This window comes from Dendropsophus ebraccatus, chromosome 10 (assembly GCF_027789765.1).
Source record: "Dendropsophus ebraccatus isolate aDenEbr1 chromosome 10, aDenEbr1.pat, whole genome shotgun sequence".
Classification (NCBI taxonomy): Eukaryota; Metazoa; Chordata; class Amphibia; order Anura; family Hylidae; genus Dendropsophus; species Dendropsophus ebraccatus.
In genome coordinates, this window is record NC_091463.1 from 93,119,740 (window position 1) to 93,134,123 (window position 14,384).

The 14,384-nt window shown below is 46.1% G+C and overlaps 1 protein-coding gene across 2 annotated transcripts in view; it reads right to left on the reverse strand.

Moving 5' to 3' along the window:
- Window positions 1-6,603: 6,603 nt before the first annotated feature.
- LOC138766671 (class I histocompatibility antigen, F10 alpha chain-like) overlaps window positions 6,604-14,384 on the reverse strand; it is a 52,366-nt gene continuing 44,585 nt past the window's right edge. For both annotated transcript variants that reach the window (XM_069944291.1, XM_069944290.1), the window contains exons 7-9: window positions 9,300-9,329; window positions 8,895-8,943; window positions 6,604-7,965 (exon numbers count right to left, since the gene is read on the reverse strand). In XM_069944291.1, coding sequence (XP_069800392.1) covers window positions 8,897-8,943; window positions 9,300-9,329 — 77 coding nt within the window. In that variant the 3' untranslated portion in view covers window positions 6,604-7,965; window positions 8,895-8,896. The remainder of the gene's footprint in view (window positions 7,966-8,894; window positions 8,944-9,299; window positions 9,330-14,384) is intronic.

Here is a 14,384-nt window from a genome sequence, read left to right on the forward strand (position 1 = left end):
GCCTTGCTTTGTTGCTCCTCTCACCCCATTTTAAATTTGTCTGGACAGACAAAACACAATATTAGCGGGGTCAACTAGCCGGGTCAATAACTGTAGGACGTCGCGGTACCAAGGCAGAGAGTAGGATAGTCAGAGGAGAAAAAGCCAACCAGATAGCAATAAAACAGGCAGAAGGAACGGAATTCAATGAGGGAGCTTAAGTCTCGGCCCCAGGTCCTGATTGGGGAAGGGACTCCAGCCTCCCCACGTGACCCAGAGCTGACTGGCAGTGTACCTGCCAGTCAGCCAAATCAAAACATATGGAACAGCAAAATGCCCGACCAGCTGGTCGCTAGGGACGCTAAGGGCGCTGTTGATGCATCCTGGCAGCCAGGAGACGACTGCACCATCAGATGTCACTGTGCTCCTGTGGTTCCTGTAGATCCTGAAACAATGTATTTCTCGCCTGCCTCACCAAGAATCCACTGACTTATTCGGCCAGGGTCACACCTGCACACGACACTGGCTAGATTAATAGATGAGGCACAGCACCCGAGGACAATGTGAATATGGTGAGTGGACGTGGTTGATTAACGTCTACAATCTGATTCTTGGAGGGATGATGCATTGTATTTTATTCTTTTATTTTAATCTACTGTAACTACTTCCTGCACAGCCTCCATGACCTGTAACTACTTCCTGCACAGTCTCCATGACCTGTAACTACTTCCTGCACAGCCTCCATGACCTGTAACTACTTCCTGCACAGCCTCTATGACCTGTAACTACTTCCTGCACAGCCTCTATGACCTGTAACTACTTCCTGCACGGCCTCCATGACCTGTAACTACTTCCTGCACGGCCTCCATGACCTGTAAATACTTCCTGCACAGCCTCCATGACCTGTAACTACTTACTGCACGGCCTCTATGACCTGTAACTACTTCTGCACGGCCTCCATGACCTGTAGCTACTTCCTGCACGGCCTTCATGACCTGTAACTACTTCCTGCACTGCCTCCATGACCTGTAGCTACTTCCTGCACGGCCTTCATGACCTGTAACTACTTCCTGCACAGCCTCTATGACCTGTAACTACTTCCTGCACGGCCTCCATGACCTGTAGCTACTTCCTGCACGGCCTCCATGACCTGTAACTACTTCCTGCACGGCCTCCATGAGCTGTAACTACTTCCTGCACGGCCTCCATGACCTGTAACTACTTCCTGCACGGCCTCCATGACCTGTAACTATTTCCTGCACGGCCTCCATGACCTGTAACTACTTCCTGCACGGCCTCCACGACCTGTAACTACTTCCTGCACGGCCTCCATGACCTGTAACTACTTCCTGCACGGCCTCTATGACCTTGTCTACATTTTTCCCTTTCTTTATGACATAGCTCTTCATGATCCCTTTCACATCTGCTCATAGAAGCCAATAAAATTGCTATGTTTCTTCTTATGTAATTTACTCTTAAAAGCAATAGAAAAAGAAACAACAAAAACAAAAGTGACTTGCTGAATATTCCCTTCCATACACTGTGTGAATGCTATACAGGAGCACAGTGACACATGGCTGCTCTCCCTGGTGATCAGGTAAAAAAATGGCCGATCACATCAGCCCCTTACTGCCTTTTCATTGGCTCTTTCAGTACCATGTGTTCAGTGAAAGGCATTACGGAAATAAGTGCACTGAATTATAGAACTGACTGCAATGCATTATGGGCAAGTCCACCTCCAAGTGCTGGAAATCACATGTTCTGACATCTAATTGCCATGTAGAGGGAGGTAGTAGACCAATAACTTTACCTAAAAGCTTTAACGCAGTGTTCAGACACTTTTACAATCGGTCACTTAGGTTCTTATAGCTGAGTGCATTATCTCTGTGTGTGTGGAGAGATTACTGGTTGTCTGCAACCATCTGCATTACTATGAGTGGGGCTCTTGGGGGCGCTATGATCCTGAAATCCCTTTTTCTCGAGGTCTCCCCCCCTTTAGGTAGGGAGCTTTCTATGGGAGTATCTATGCTGGGCCAGAAGCCAAATAAAGAGATTTATTGAAGACTCTAAGGCTCCTTGTACAACTTCACCCTTGAACAGTCAGAAAGAGACCCAGTTACTGTACCCAGACCCAGACTCTGCTTCCGCTAGGTATACTTGAGCCTATCTACTCAGGGTATTATTTATGTATTCGCACCAACAGGAGCCGCACTGTCCCTCTCCTATATTTAAAAAAAGGCAACTGACCTTTAGCTCCCCTCCAACTGTCCTCTCTGCTGCTGGACTCATACTCCTTTCCTCCTTCTCCTCAGGCTCTCTCCCTTCCAACGACTTACTGTCAGAGCTGTTTTTTATATAGCCTATTTGCATAGTTCTGCCCACTTACTGGAAGTTTTTAAAGGGGTACATGAATTGGGCCTTTTGTCTACGGCACATCCTGACTCACCCCCCTGAAAGTGCAGAAAATATTAACTTTCCCCCCGTCTCTGTCTCTTCTGTTGCCAGGCAAGCTGTAACACATAATCTGTAACCCCGCCCACCACTGACCACTCCAATCAGTGAGCACCTGGCCAAGGGGCAGGAAAACAACAGAACAGTGTCAGCCTCTTGAGCAGTATAGGGGAAAGGAAACACAGTTGTTTAATATCTCTCTTACTAATCTATCTATGTAGATGGATAGATATTTTGTTTACAGCAGATATTACAAGATGAGGCAGATACTTGGCAGTTGCCTCTGAGGTGCAATGTGTTAGCCACAGCCACTTTTATAGTATGGCAGCATGGGGTATTTGGAGTTCTTTGAGATTCTGAGGGAATGGAAGGGGGTGCTTTGAGTCAGGTTCCTTAAAGAGGACCTGTCACCCCCCTTGCCGGGGTGACAGGCTCCCGACCCCCAGCTAGATCCCCTTATACTTACCTGATCCCACCGAGTCCCGCTCACGGAGCCGGTCCCAGGACGGAGATATCCCGATCAGAAGGCGGCACACGCGCTCTGGAGAGAGGTTCGGCGTCCATAGAGAATGAATCGAGCCGTGCGCGCTGCAGAGATGAGTCCGGCTCCATTCATTCTCTATGGACGCCGGACCTCTCTCCAGAGCGTGCGCACCGGCTTCTGACCGGGACATCTCCGTCCCGGGACCGGCTCCGGGAGCGGGACTTGGCGGGATCAGGTACGTATAAGGGGATCTAGCTGGGGGTCGGGAGCCTGTCACCCCGGCACTGTTTTTACCTCACATACAACAGGACATTGCTTCCTCTTACCTCACACACAGGATCTTGCTTCCCTTTACCTCACACACAGGATCTTCCTTCCTTTTATCTCACACACAGGGCCTTACTTCCTTTTGCCTCACACACAGGACACACTTTGTACCTCACAGACAAAAGGGCCTTGCTTCTTTTTTATCCCACTCAACAGGATCTTGCTTCCTTTTAGCCTCATACCACACTAACTCTCCCAGCATGCACAGCACAGCTCTCAAAGTTACCTCCCTCACTGCTGGACAACTACCAATGTTGTCTTTCTCTGTCACTCTACCTCACACACAACACTCACAGGACCTTGCTTCCTTTTACCTCGCACACAACAGGACCTTGCTGGACAACTACCAATGTTGTGTGCTTACACTATTGGCATTTTCTAAATTCCAGACAGAGGTAATTAATTAACCCTTGAAAGTGAGTCAAACTTACCCTGGGCCACATTTGCATGCTGAGAAATCTAGTTTCCTGGTTGGCGCCATTTCGGATATAGACCGACTTTTAGAAAAACGTATAACTCGGGAATGGCAGCAGCCCCGAAAGATATCTCAAAATACACAGGGAGACTTGGTACGACCAGCTAGGTTTGGGAACATTTAATTTTTTTAGCTCTTGGGTGGAATACCCCTTCAATCCTTACTGCAGTACACTCAGGAGACTGTGGGTGGCACTGCTATTTAACAGATAGGTCTGGATGTAAGACCATCTGTAACCCATTCTATGCCAGCCAGTAACACTGGTAACATAGTACACATAGCATAGGGGTGTGAATTTATTTATGGTCTAAAATTATTGTGGGATCTGATGTAATTTAGGATTGTAAATCTCAGAGGGACAGGTAACTTTATTACAGTGATGATTCACCCTGAAACACATTGTATTATGTTTTAGTAACAATATAATCAGACAGGTGGGAGAGCAGGTGGTATGGTTGCCTGGACAAATGAATGACCTAAGTAACTAGACCACCTACTCACTTTCAAACCCATCACCAATCACTTGTGGGGAAAGTAGTGATCAACGCTTCAAAAAATTTTTTTTTTACATTTCTGCATCCCTAGTTAGAAAAACTGTGTTTTCCTAATATTCCAAGTTTTTCTGGCTCCATAAGTCATGAGGAAATCATTGTTTTATAAGTCTCCACAAAGTAACAGAAAAAGACAATAGTGATATTGGTCTCAATGTTCTTTATTGACGAATATTAATCATAAAACGATTAGAGATGAGCGAGCAGTGAAATATTCGACTCGAATAGGCACCTAGCTTCGACTAATCAAACGAATATTCGATCCCATTATAGTCTATGGGAAAAAAATTCTCGGCACTTGGAAATCAAAATTCCCCCAAGTCCCCCATGAACCCTCCCTAAACGATGCGAACACCTCCGGAATGACACTGTGACATCAGGGGGAGCATGCCTGGGTGCACCCAACACCCCAAAATCGCAGTATAATGTCACTCTCCGCAGTTACGAAGGAAAAATATTTGCGAAAGATTTACGGCAATGTTCACACATTTCGTTCGTATTTCTTGCGCAGCGTTACATACATGATTCCAATGTGCGTCTGTAGAGCGTCATGTTATTCGTGCGTATCACGCATCATGCTGTACGAATGTTACTGGAACAGTATGTATGACATGCATTTTACTGGGCTACTGGCACAATAGGTATCACGTGCCTTTTACTGGGCAACTGGCACAATAGGTATCACTTGCCTTTTACTGGGCAACTGGCACAATAGGTATCACATGCCTTTTACAGGGCAACTGGCACAATATGTATAACGTTTACGTGCCCTTAGTGGGCTAAACCAGGTACACTATAAGTCACTTGTACACACAGGGTACTGGAATGAATACAGATGCTGCTGTTATATCATCTATGTCTTAGCACTGAGAAGTGCATTGGATTCAAAGATGACTTATCCCTGAAAAGGACTTTTGGGTTCTGTAGTAATCCTGCCTAACCAAAACGCTACTAAAACCTATCTCTCCCTGCTCGAGGAACTCTCCCTGACTAGGTTGAAAGCGCATCTGTGATCGAGAGGCGGAAGTCAATTATTAAATATTCAAGGTCATGTGGTTCAGCCATCCAATGAGGGTAGACGCCGTTTTCGCGCTGCGTGCGTACTCCCAGGGTCCCTCACGGCCTCCCTGCATGGTGATTGGATTAAAAAAAGCGTCAAGTGCGATGAGAGGGCTTTTGAATGTTTCCCGCGTATACGCCACACTACTCGATTGAATTCGAACCTTTCGAATACCGCAATATTATATACCATCTCGATCGAATTGTATTCGCTCATCTCTAAAAACGATGAGTAAGCAGGAAATCCTGTAAGACCAATGTACCTCAGGCCGCACAGTAGAAACCCTTCCATTCTAGCCCGGGGTTATCTCCTCATACAGGGATCATTATTCTTCTTACATAAAACACCACAAACTGCTGGTGGCAGAAAATCCGGGAGCCGAGGTTTCAGGATTTAAATATTTATTACAATCATGACTGGAAAACAATTCCTTGGTGTAATGTAATATATATAATCTTCTATAAGAGCCCAACAAGATGGCGGACAGTGTCACAATGTGCTCAGATGTCTTCATGGTGTCCAGACTGTGGAGTCACACAGATCTATTCTTGATCTTTTTCAGCCCAAGCCATGGGTCTCCAAACTGTGGCCCTCCAGCTTTGCAATATTAAATTTCCCATCATGCCTGGACAGCCAAATCCAAAGCTTTAGCTGTCTGGGCATGATGGGAATTGTGGTTTTGCAACAGCTGGATGGCCGCAGTTTAAAGACCCATTGCCTAAACTAATAGCGGCCACAAAAAGAGACAGCTCAGATTGTCTGTAACACTCTCATCTCATTTAGAGAAGAGACTGAAAAGAGATTGTTGTGTAATGAGGGAATTGTATGGTCCTGTCTTCTAGTATGATTCTCATTGTTGCCCATAGCAACCAATCACAGCTCAGGTTTCATTTCTTAAATTGCTCTGGTAAAATGAAAGCTGAGCTCTGATTGGCTGTTATGGTCAGATTGATAACTATCTCTATCATTGTTGGCTATTAGGATGTATTATATCTGCACACCTGTTATTATGTTCCTCTTGGTAATAAAACTTTTATCATCTGGATAACAAGGCACCAAACTGGTTTCCTTCTGTAAATGTGATATGAGGGATCAGTGCGGAGCTGATGATGGTGATCTGGTTCTTCTATGAGATCTCCGCAGCTTCATGAGGGGAGGGATGAAGAACGATTCTTAATAAGTCTATGTACAGCAGACATTACCCTGTGTAATATGTAAGAACGGAGACTTGTAGCTCAGACTGAATACAAGGTGTTACTGTGCGGGGTGAGGTCTCCTAAACTCATATCAGATCTGACAAATAGGCAAAAAATCAGCAAAATTAAACAAAATGAAACCCAAATCCTTACTGATAATATAAAGCGACTGTAAAAGCGTGAATTATAGCGATATGTTATATAAACTTATCCTGTCCTAAGCATAAAGCACTTATTAATAACTATGGAAGATGTAACGTCTTATACCAAATCCTTATTGTAATCACCAAGAAAACGTAAAGAGAAATCAGCAATATGTGACAGTCTGATCCTACACTAGCAGAAACCTCCATATACACATCTATCACTAATGTTAAAGCGACTCTGTATCCACCTCCCCACTTGTACCATCCGTTTGATGAGAGTAAATCCTTACCGGTTATGTTATTTAAAAGGTGCCCGATGCCTTGGTTAGAGCAAAACATGATCTTTTAATCTGCAGCTCTGTGTCAAGCTGGTGTGGCCTAAGAGTGTCTGTTCCCCAGGTCTGCGACTCCTCTCCTTTCTTCCTCCTCGCCCTCATCATTAGGAAAGCCCCCAGGCAGGATTTCTGTTCATCACTAAACAGTTCCCTAGTGCCATAGTGACTGGGGGCTTTCCTAATGATGAGGAGACCAGGGAGGAAGAAAGGAGAGGAGTCACAGACCTGGGGCACAGACACTCTAAGCCACACCAGTTTAACACAGCGCTGCAGATTAAAAGATCTTTTTTGCTGTAACCAAAGCACCAGGCACCTTTTAAAAGGCACGACCGGTAAGGATTTACTCTCATTGAATGGATGGTAAGAGTGGTTTGGTGGGGTGGTGGATACAGAGTCGCTTTAGGTCATTTACTATCAGATCTTCTTAATCGGTGACTTATTAGAGGGGATTGTCCAACTTGTGGAAGTTTTCCCAAGATTGAGCTGTTCTCCCTGGGTCCAGCAGTGATCAGCCATTATTACCAGGGAAGCTGTTGGTGCTCAACATTTCCCCTGTAGCAGCTCTTCTTCCCAGCAGCTCTCCTCTATGGTATATATAGTGCGTTATCATGTATGGGTCCTCCTCCTATCATATCCATGCACTCTAGTATGGTATATGGTCATAGCCGGTCCTATCCTATCACTATCATGTCACACATCATAAGGACTATCACCGGGACCAGTGCACAGCTCAGTAGTATAGTAAACTCTCTATAAACTTTGGTGGTGACAGAACTTTTTTCTATGATGTGAGATTTATCTGTGGGTGATAGTGAGCGGCCATTATATCCCTGGACAAGGCTGAATAGTAATGAGATTATTGTATATGGAGGATTTCTTCTAAATTACAATAAAGCAAAATAATGACAGATAAAGCGGAGATTCTTTATAGTCCAGAAGACTCTTGTCCGGTTCTGTAAAGCTGTAAAGACAAAAAGTACAAAATGTTCCCATCAGATCTCATAATACTGATCTAATAATATTGTAAAGATAGTGAATAAGCTACGAGTTTTGTCCTCCGGGCCACTGTACCGCTTCCCCCCATTCTGGTGTCACTGTCACTTTGGCCCTGCAGGGTGCCTTAACCTGCCAAGCTCCAGTCTCCTCCTGCTCTGCCTGGCGCACACCGGCTCCCGGCAATTTAAAGGGACAGTGTGTCCCTAAATGGTTGTGCACCCAATCATCTCCCTATAAAGTTGCACCTGTCCTTACATTCCTTGTTGGAGCCTCTGCACGCTTCCCATACCTCTTTGAAGCCCCCTACCTGCTGCAGGATGTACAGTAACGTTCTGCTGTAGGAAGGGGTTAATATCCTGCTACGAGTGGTGACCGGCCTCAGTGACAGGCTGAGTGGGCACATCCATGTGTCGACAATAGACCAGGAATAAGTGAGCAGTGGGGGCCGAGCACTGTTGATAACACAGTAGGGGGAGATTGAAGCAGGTGAGTACAGATTGGGATACACCCCCACTACAGGATCATAGGAGGGAAAGGTGGATGTCTATTAATATTAAATAAATATTCACAGACGGACATCTTTTTCTCCTGATAGGTTGCCACATCAGCCAATCAGTCACTACAGCTGTGTCCTGCCCCTGTCACTGACTAACTGAACGGGGAGTCCATCAACTGGGTTGTGAGGTTCCAGTCAAAGGAGTTACCGAAGCCTGACAGGGTCCCAGAGCAGAAACCAGTGAAGTAAAGAAACGGGGAGAGGTAAGTAGTGATTGTTTATTATGTCCCCCGCTGCACCTACCGGCTGACAATTTTTTTTTAATCGCCGGACTTCTCCCTTAGTCCCATTTATTATTACCTGGCGGCAGGATTTATATATAAGACATTATCACTCACCATTAGGCTGTGGCGGGATTACTGGACCGGTCAGATGAGGCTTCTGAAGCTGTGATAAGAGGAAATTATTTAAGTAAAAATATAAATATAAAATGTATTAACTTTGTAAATGTTTTGTTTTACTGTTTTTGTACATTTTAGTTATTTCATGTTTTCCCTTTCCTGTATATTATGGGGGGGGGGACTTCTTATACAATATCAGTCAGTGTGATAGTAATGTACATCTGTAGCTCATTATACTGATATAAAATCATCATGGATATCACTCTGTATGATGATGATAATGACATTACTAAAAAAGTCACAGCCACAAATATGATATTTTTACAGTCAGTGGGAAAAAAAAGTCTTCAAACACACAACCAGTGGGATAAGTCAGCGGAGTCACATATGGGGAATACTCACTGCCGGCCATGTTGTAGCCATCTTTATTATCTGAAATAAAGCAGAGAAAGAATAGACACTGTGGTCACTTTATTATTTTACATTGTAAGATTTATGATCATGAAATGATTTATCCAGTCTCTATATTCCTCCTCCATTCTCCTCTCCCGTTTTGTTACGTCTATTACGCTTTCTTACATCTAAGGAAATGCTGCCTGTGGGGATCTGAATTGTGTCCTGGAGAGCTACATACATAGAAGGAATAGAATGACAAAGAATGACTCTTGTATGGGGACAGATGTGCGGCGGTGTCTGTATGGGGACAGATGTGCGGCGGTGTCTGTATGGGGACAGATGTGCGGCGGTGTCTGTATGGGGACAGATGTGCGGCGGTGTCTGTATGGGGACAGATGTGCGGCGGTGTCTGTATGGGGACAGATGTGCGGCGGTGTCTGTATGGGGACAGATGTGCGGCGGTGTCTGTATGGGGACAGATGTGCGGCGGTGTCTGTATGGGGACAGATGTGCGGCGGTGTCTGTATGGGGACAGATGTGCGGCGGTGTCTGTATGGGGACAGATGTGCGGCGGTGTCTGTATGGGGACAGATGTGCGGCGGTGTCTGTATGGGGACAGATGTGCGGCGGTGTCTGTATGGGGACAGATGTGCGGCGGTGTCTGTATGGGGACAGATGTGCGGCGGTGTCTGTATGGGGACAGATGTGCGGCGGTGTCTGTATGGGGACAGATGTGCGGCGGTGTCTGTATGGGGACAGATGTGCGGCGGTGTCTGTATGGGGACAGATGTGCGGCGGTGTCTGTATGGGGACAGATGTGCGGCGGTGTCTGTATGGGGACAGATGTGCGGCTGTGTCTGTATGGGGACAGATGTGCGGCGGTGTCTGTATGGGGACAGATGTGCGGCGGTGTCTGTATGGGGACAGATGTGCGGCGGTGTCTGTATGGGGACAGATGTGTGGCGTGTCTGTATGGGGACAGATGCGCATTCTCTTGTTCTAGCTCTGCAACCAATGTGGCCTCTAGAAGTGACCTGGTCCTCTGCAATGACCTCGGTAAGAAGTGGGTGACAATAATGATGCAATCTTTTTGGGGGACAAAAGTTCTTTGCTGAGGCGGGAAGACCTGGGAAACTGCTGTCGGCTATAGTTAAAGCACAAGAGGAGAAGTTCTATATTTCCAGGTTAAGGGCTAAGGATGGACCAGTAATTATTGCTAGGGCTTTGGCACTGAGGCTGGCAGAGGTAGCCCCCTTGTTGATAGGGAATGAGAAGGTGGGATTTGTGCCAGGTCAGGTGACCCATGACAACTTGACCAGACTATATGCCAACATTCAGCTGGAGAGGGGTACCCCCTGTTCCATCCTCTCTTTAGATGCCACAAAGGCCTTTGACATGGTGGAATGGGGGTTCTTCTGGAAGACCCTTGAGGTTTTTGGCCTGGGAGAAGAGTTTATATCCTGGATTAAATGACTCTATACCCATCCAGTGGCAAATGTGAGGGTTAATAATGAGCAGACAGATTGGTTTGAACTATATAAAGGGACTAGACAGGGCTGCCCCCTTTCCCCTCTGTTACTTATATTCTCTTTGGAACCCCTGGCAGCCTGGCGTAGACAAACAGAGGAAGTGGTTGGCTTTGGCTCGAAGGGTCCGAATGAAAAATTTCTTTTGTATTTTGTATTGTGAAATATGATCTTGTTCCCTACAGAAGAAGCTTAGAGCGAAGAGAGAAGTCTGGACTTAAATCCCAATCTCAATGGCAGACAGGATCAGGATAATAAGAATGGTGTTCTCCCCAGAGTTATACTATCTCAATATCTCCGATATGGATTCCTGGTTAAAAAAGACTTCTCTAATGAATTTTTTGATTTGGGGCAGGAAAAAAGCGAGAAGTAAGCATATAACATGGCCGCAGTGATGGGGGTGGGGGGAATTTGGCGATGTGGAGATACTCCCCGGTGATGGAATGGTTGATGGCGAGTTCTACAGTGAAATATATGGATGCTTTCCAGGCAGTTGCGGCAGGTTTTGGGGGGCTATCCGCTCCAATGTCCTTCCTTAGACTATACACTAGAGCAGCGCTTCTCAAACTTTCTACTGGAGCCTCACCCAACAGACCAACGCAATGCCTGGGCCTCACCAGACTGACCAAGAGGGTGCCTGGGCCTCACCATATGTGGTGAAAGTCCATTCAAAAGCTGAAAATAATGCTAGGCTACCTTTCACTTGTCTCTCAAGCTCTATATGCTAATAAAGCAAGTACAAAATAAATTAATAATGTTGCTAAAATGGAGATTTTTGCAAACAGCAAAAGGACTGAGCAGATCATAGTTACCTTTGTGAAAACTAGCTCCTCAGCTGGGACTCACCAACAAATAGGGGACACCACACAGTTTGAGAAGCACTGTGCTACAGTATGGAAATCACTTAAAAATGCGTAAGGTATCTGGCAGTTTTACATACACAGTAATATGGGGCAATACTAAATTTAGTCGAATTTTCTAAAATTATAGATGTTCAGTTTCTGGTGAGTAGAGGAGTTAATACAATTGGGCAAATCACACAGAATGGTCAGTTGTTAGCCTTGGAGGGTTTGGTATGTGTGATGCATATAGTAATACACAGAATAAGGAGGTATGGCGATAGCAAAACGCACAATTTTATGATTTATTAAAGAGCAAACACAAGGGAAAAAGATGTAACAATGATCGATAGAAGATTGATCGGAAAAGAGGTCATTTGTACTTGAGGAGAATAAAGGAAATGTGGTAAATGTATGGTGGTGCAGTCACTGATGCCGTCCGGTCTAGGATACTGGGGGGTGTTAGGTCGGCATCTCCAAATGTTTAGTACAAAATTATTCAGATAGAAATTCTGTACTGTGTATATCTATCCCCTTTAAGGCCAAGTTCACACAGTGTATATTTTGAATGAATCTAATTCAAAATATGCACTGCGCTGAACTCTATGGCCCGCATCTTAACTCAAAATAAATGAAGTTCATTTGGCCAGTACTGCCGTACCGGCCGACATGATCTTCACTGACAATGGTCGTTCTCCGACACGGCCGGGTCACAGAATGGCCGGTGTTATATGTTGTGTGAACATAGCCAGGGCCGGCGTCAGCACCTGGCATACTCGGGCAAGTGCCGGGGCCCACGGCCGCCCAAGGGGCCCCCGACACTTGCCCAAGCAGTGAGACAGACGCCCGCCGCATCACCGACTCTCGGGGAGCGGGTGCTGCCGACACCAAGTCTGGGGGAGGGCTGGAGGGGCTGGGGAAGGACCTGCCGTGTTTGCTGCACTGGGGAAGGACCTGTGGTGACGTCATAAGGGGCGGGACTGAAAACGGGAGAGGCTACATATGCATGAAGGACCTGTGATCATTGTCATGTGACATGAGGAGGCGGGGCTCACTAATACCTTCCCTCTGTATGCTGTGAGTTTTAGTCCTTCTTTCATATCTCCTCCTGTAATGGCCTCTGATCTCCCATAATAACAGGCTGTCCATGCTGGGAGTTGTAGTACTCCTCTTATATCTGCTCCTGTAATGGCCTCTGATCTCCCATAATAACAGGCTGGACATGCTGGGAGTTGTAGTCCTATTATATCTCCTCCTGTAATGTCCTCTGATCTCCCATAATAACAGTCTGGATATGCTGGGAGTTGTAGTACTTCTCTTAAATCTCCTCCTGTAATGTCCTTTGATATCCCATAATAACAGACTGTCCATGCTGGGAGTTGTAGTCCTATGATATCTCCTCCTGTAATGTCCTCTGATCTCCCATAATAACAGACTGTCCATGCTGGGAGTTGTAGTCCTATTATATCTCCTCCTGTAATGTCCTCTGATCGCCCATAATAACAGGCTGTCCATGCTGGGAGTTGTAGTCCTAGTATATCTCCTCCTGTAATGTCCTCTGATCGCCCATAATAACAAGCTGTCCATGCTGGGAGTTGTAGTCCTAGTATATCTCCTCCTGTAATGTCCTCTGATCGCCCATAACAACAGGCTGGACACGCTGGGAGTTGTAGTCCTATTATATCTCCTCCAGTAATGTCCTCTGATCTCCCATAATAACAGGCTGGATATGCTGGGAGTTGTAGTCCTATTATATCTCCTCCAGTAATGTCCTCTGATCTCCCATAATAACAGGCTGTCCATGCTGGGAGTTGTAGTCCTATTATATCTCCTCCTGTGATGTCCTCTGATCTCCCATAATAACAGGCTGGACATGCTGGGAGTTGTAGTTCCCCCCCGGTATACCTCATGTAATGCCTCCTGATTGTAACTCCATTCTGGCCTGCTCTATGGTGAACAGACTAGAATACAGACTCCAGGGGGACGACCTCCTTCTACCACCTCCATTCTAGTCCATTCTAGCATGGATGTGATCTCACCAGCAGGCGCAGAGCGATGACGTCATCACGCCTGCTGGTGGATGGATCCACAAGGCGCACACAAGGGAGAAGAGGACCCGTCTCCCGCCCGGATTAGTGAGTATGATTTTATTTTTTTATTTTCTTGTGCTGAGGGAGATCAGGGGGCATTTCTATGGGGCAGAGCAGGGGGCATTACTATGGGGCAGAGCAGGGGCATTACTATGGGGGCAGGGGACATTACTATGGGGCAGAGCAGGGGGAATTACTATGGGGAGCAGGGGACATTACTATGGGGGCAGGGGGCATTAATATGGGGACAGAGCAGGGGGCATTAATATGGGGACAGAGCAGGGGGCATTACTATGGGGACAGAGGGCATTATTACTATATGGGGGGCACAGCACGGGACCCACAAACCTCCTTACTTTACTGCACATGACACCAAACAGTGGAGTTACTACTGTATAGGAGCCTATGGGTGGGAAAAAGGGAAGGAATTTGATGGAAAAGTGCGGAGCCTAACATGTTTGTCTGACAGGTCCCGAAGAGATGAATTGTAGCTGGAAGAAATCATCATGGTGGTCTGGGCCAGATGGAAAGGAAACGGAGAGCGATCACCTCAGATCAAAGAAGACGTCAGCTGTGAGTTACTGAATTACGTTTTTTTTCGATATTTTGTCAAACTTTATTTGGTAGGTGTGCCCC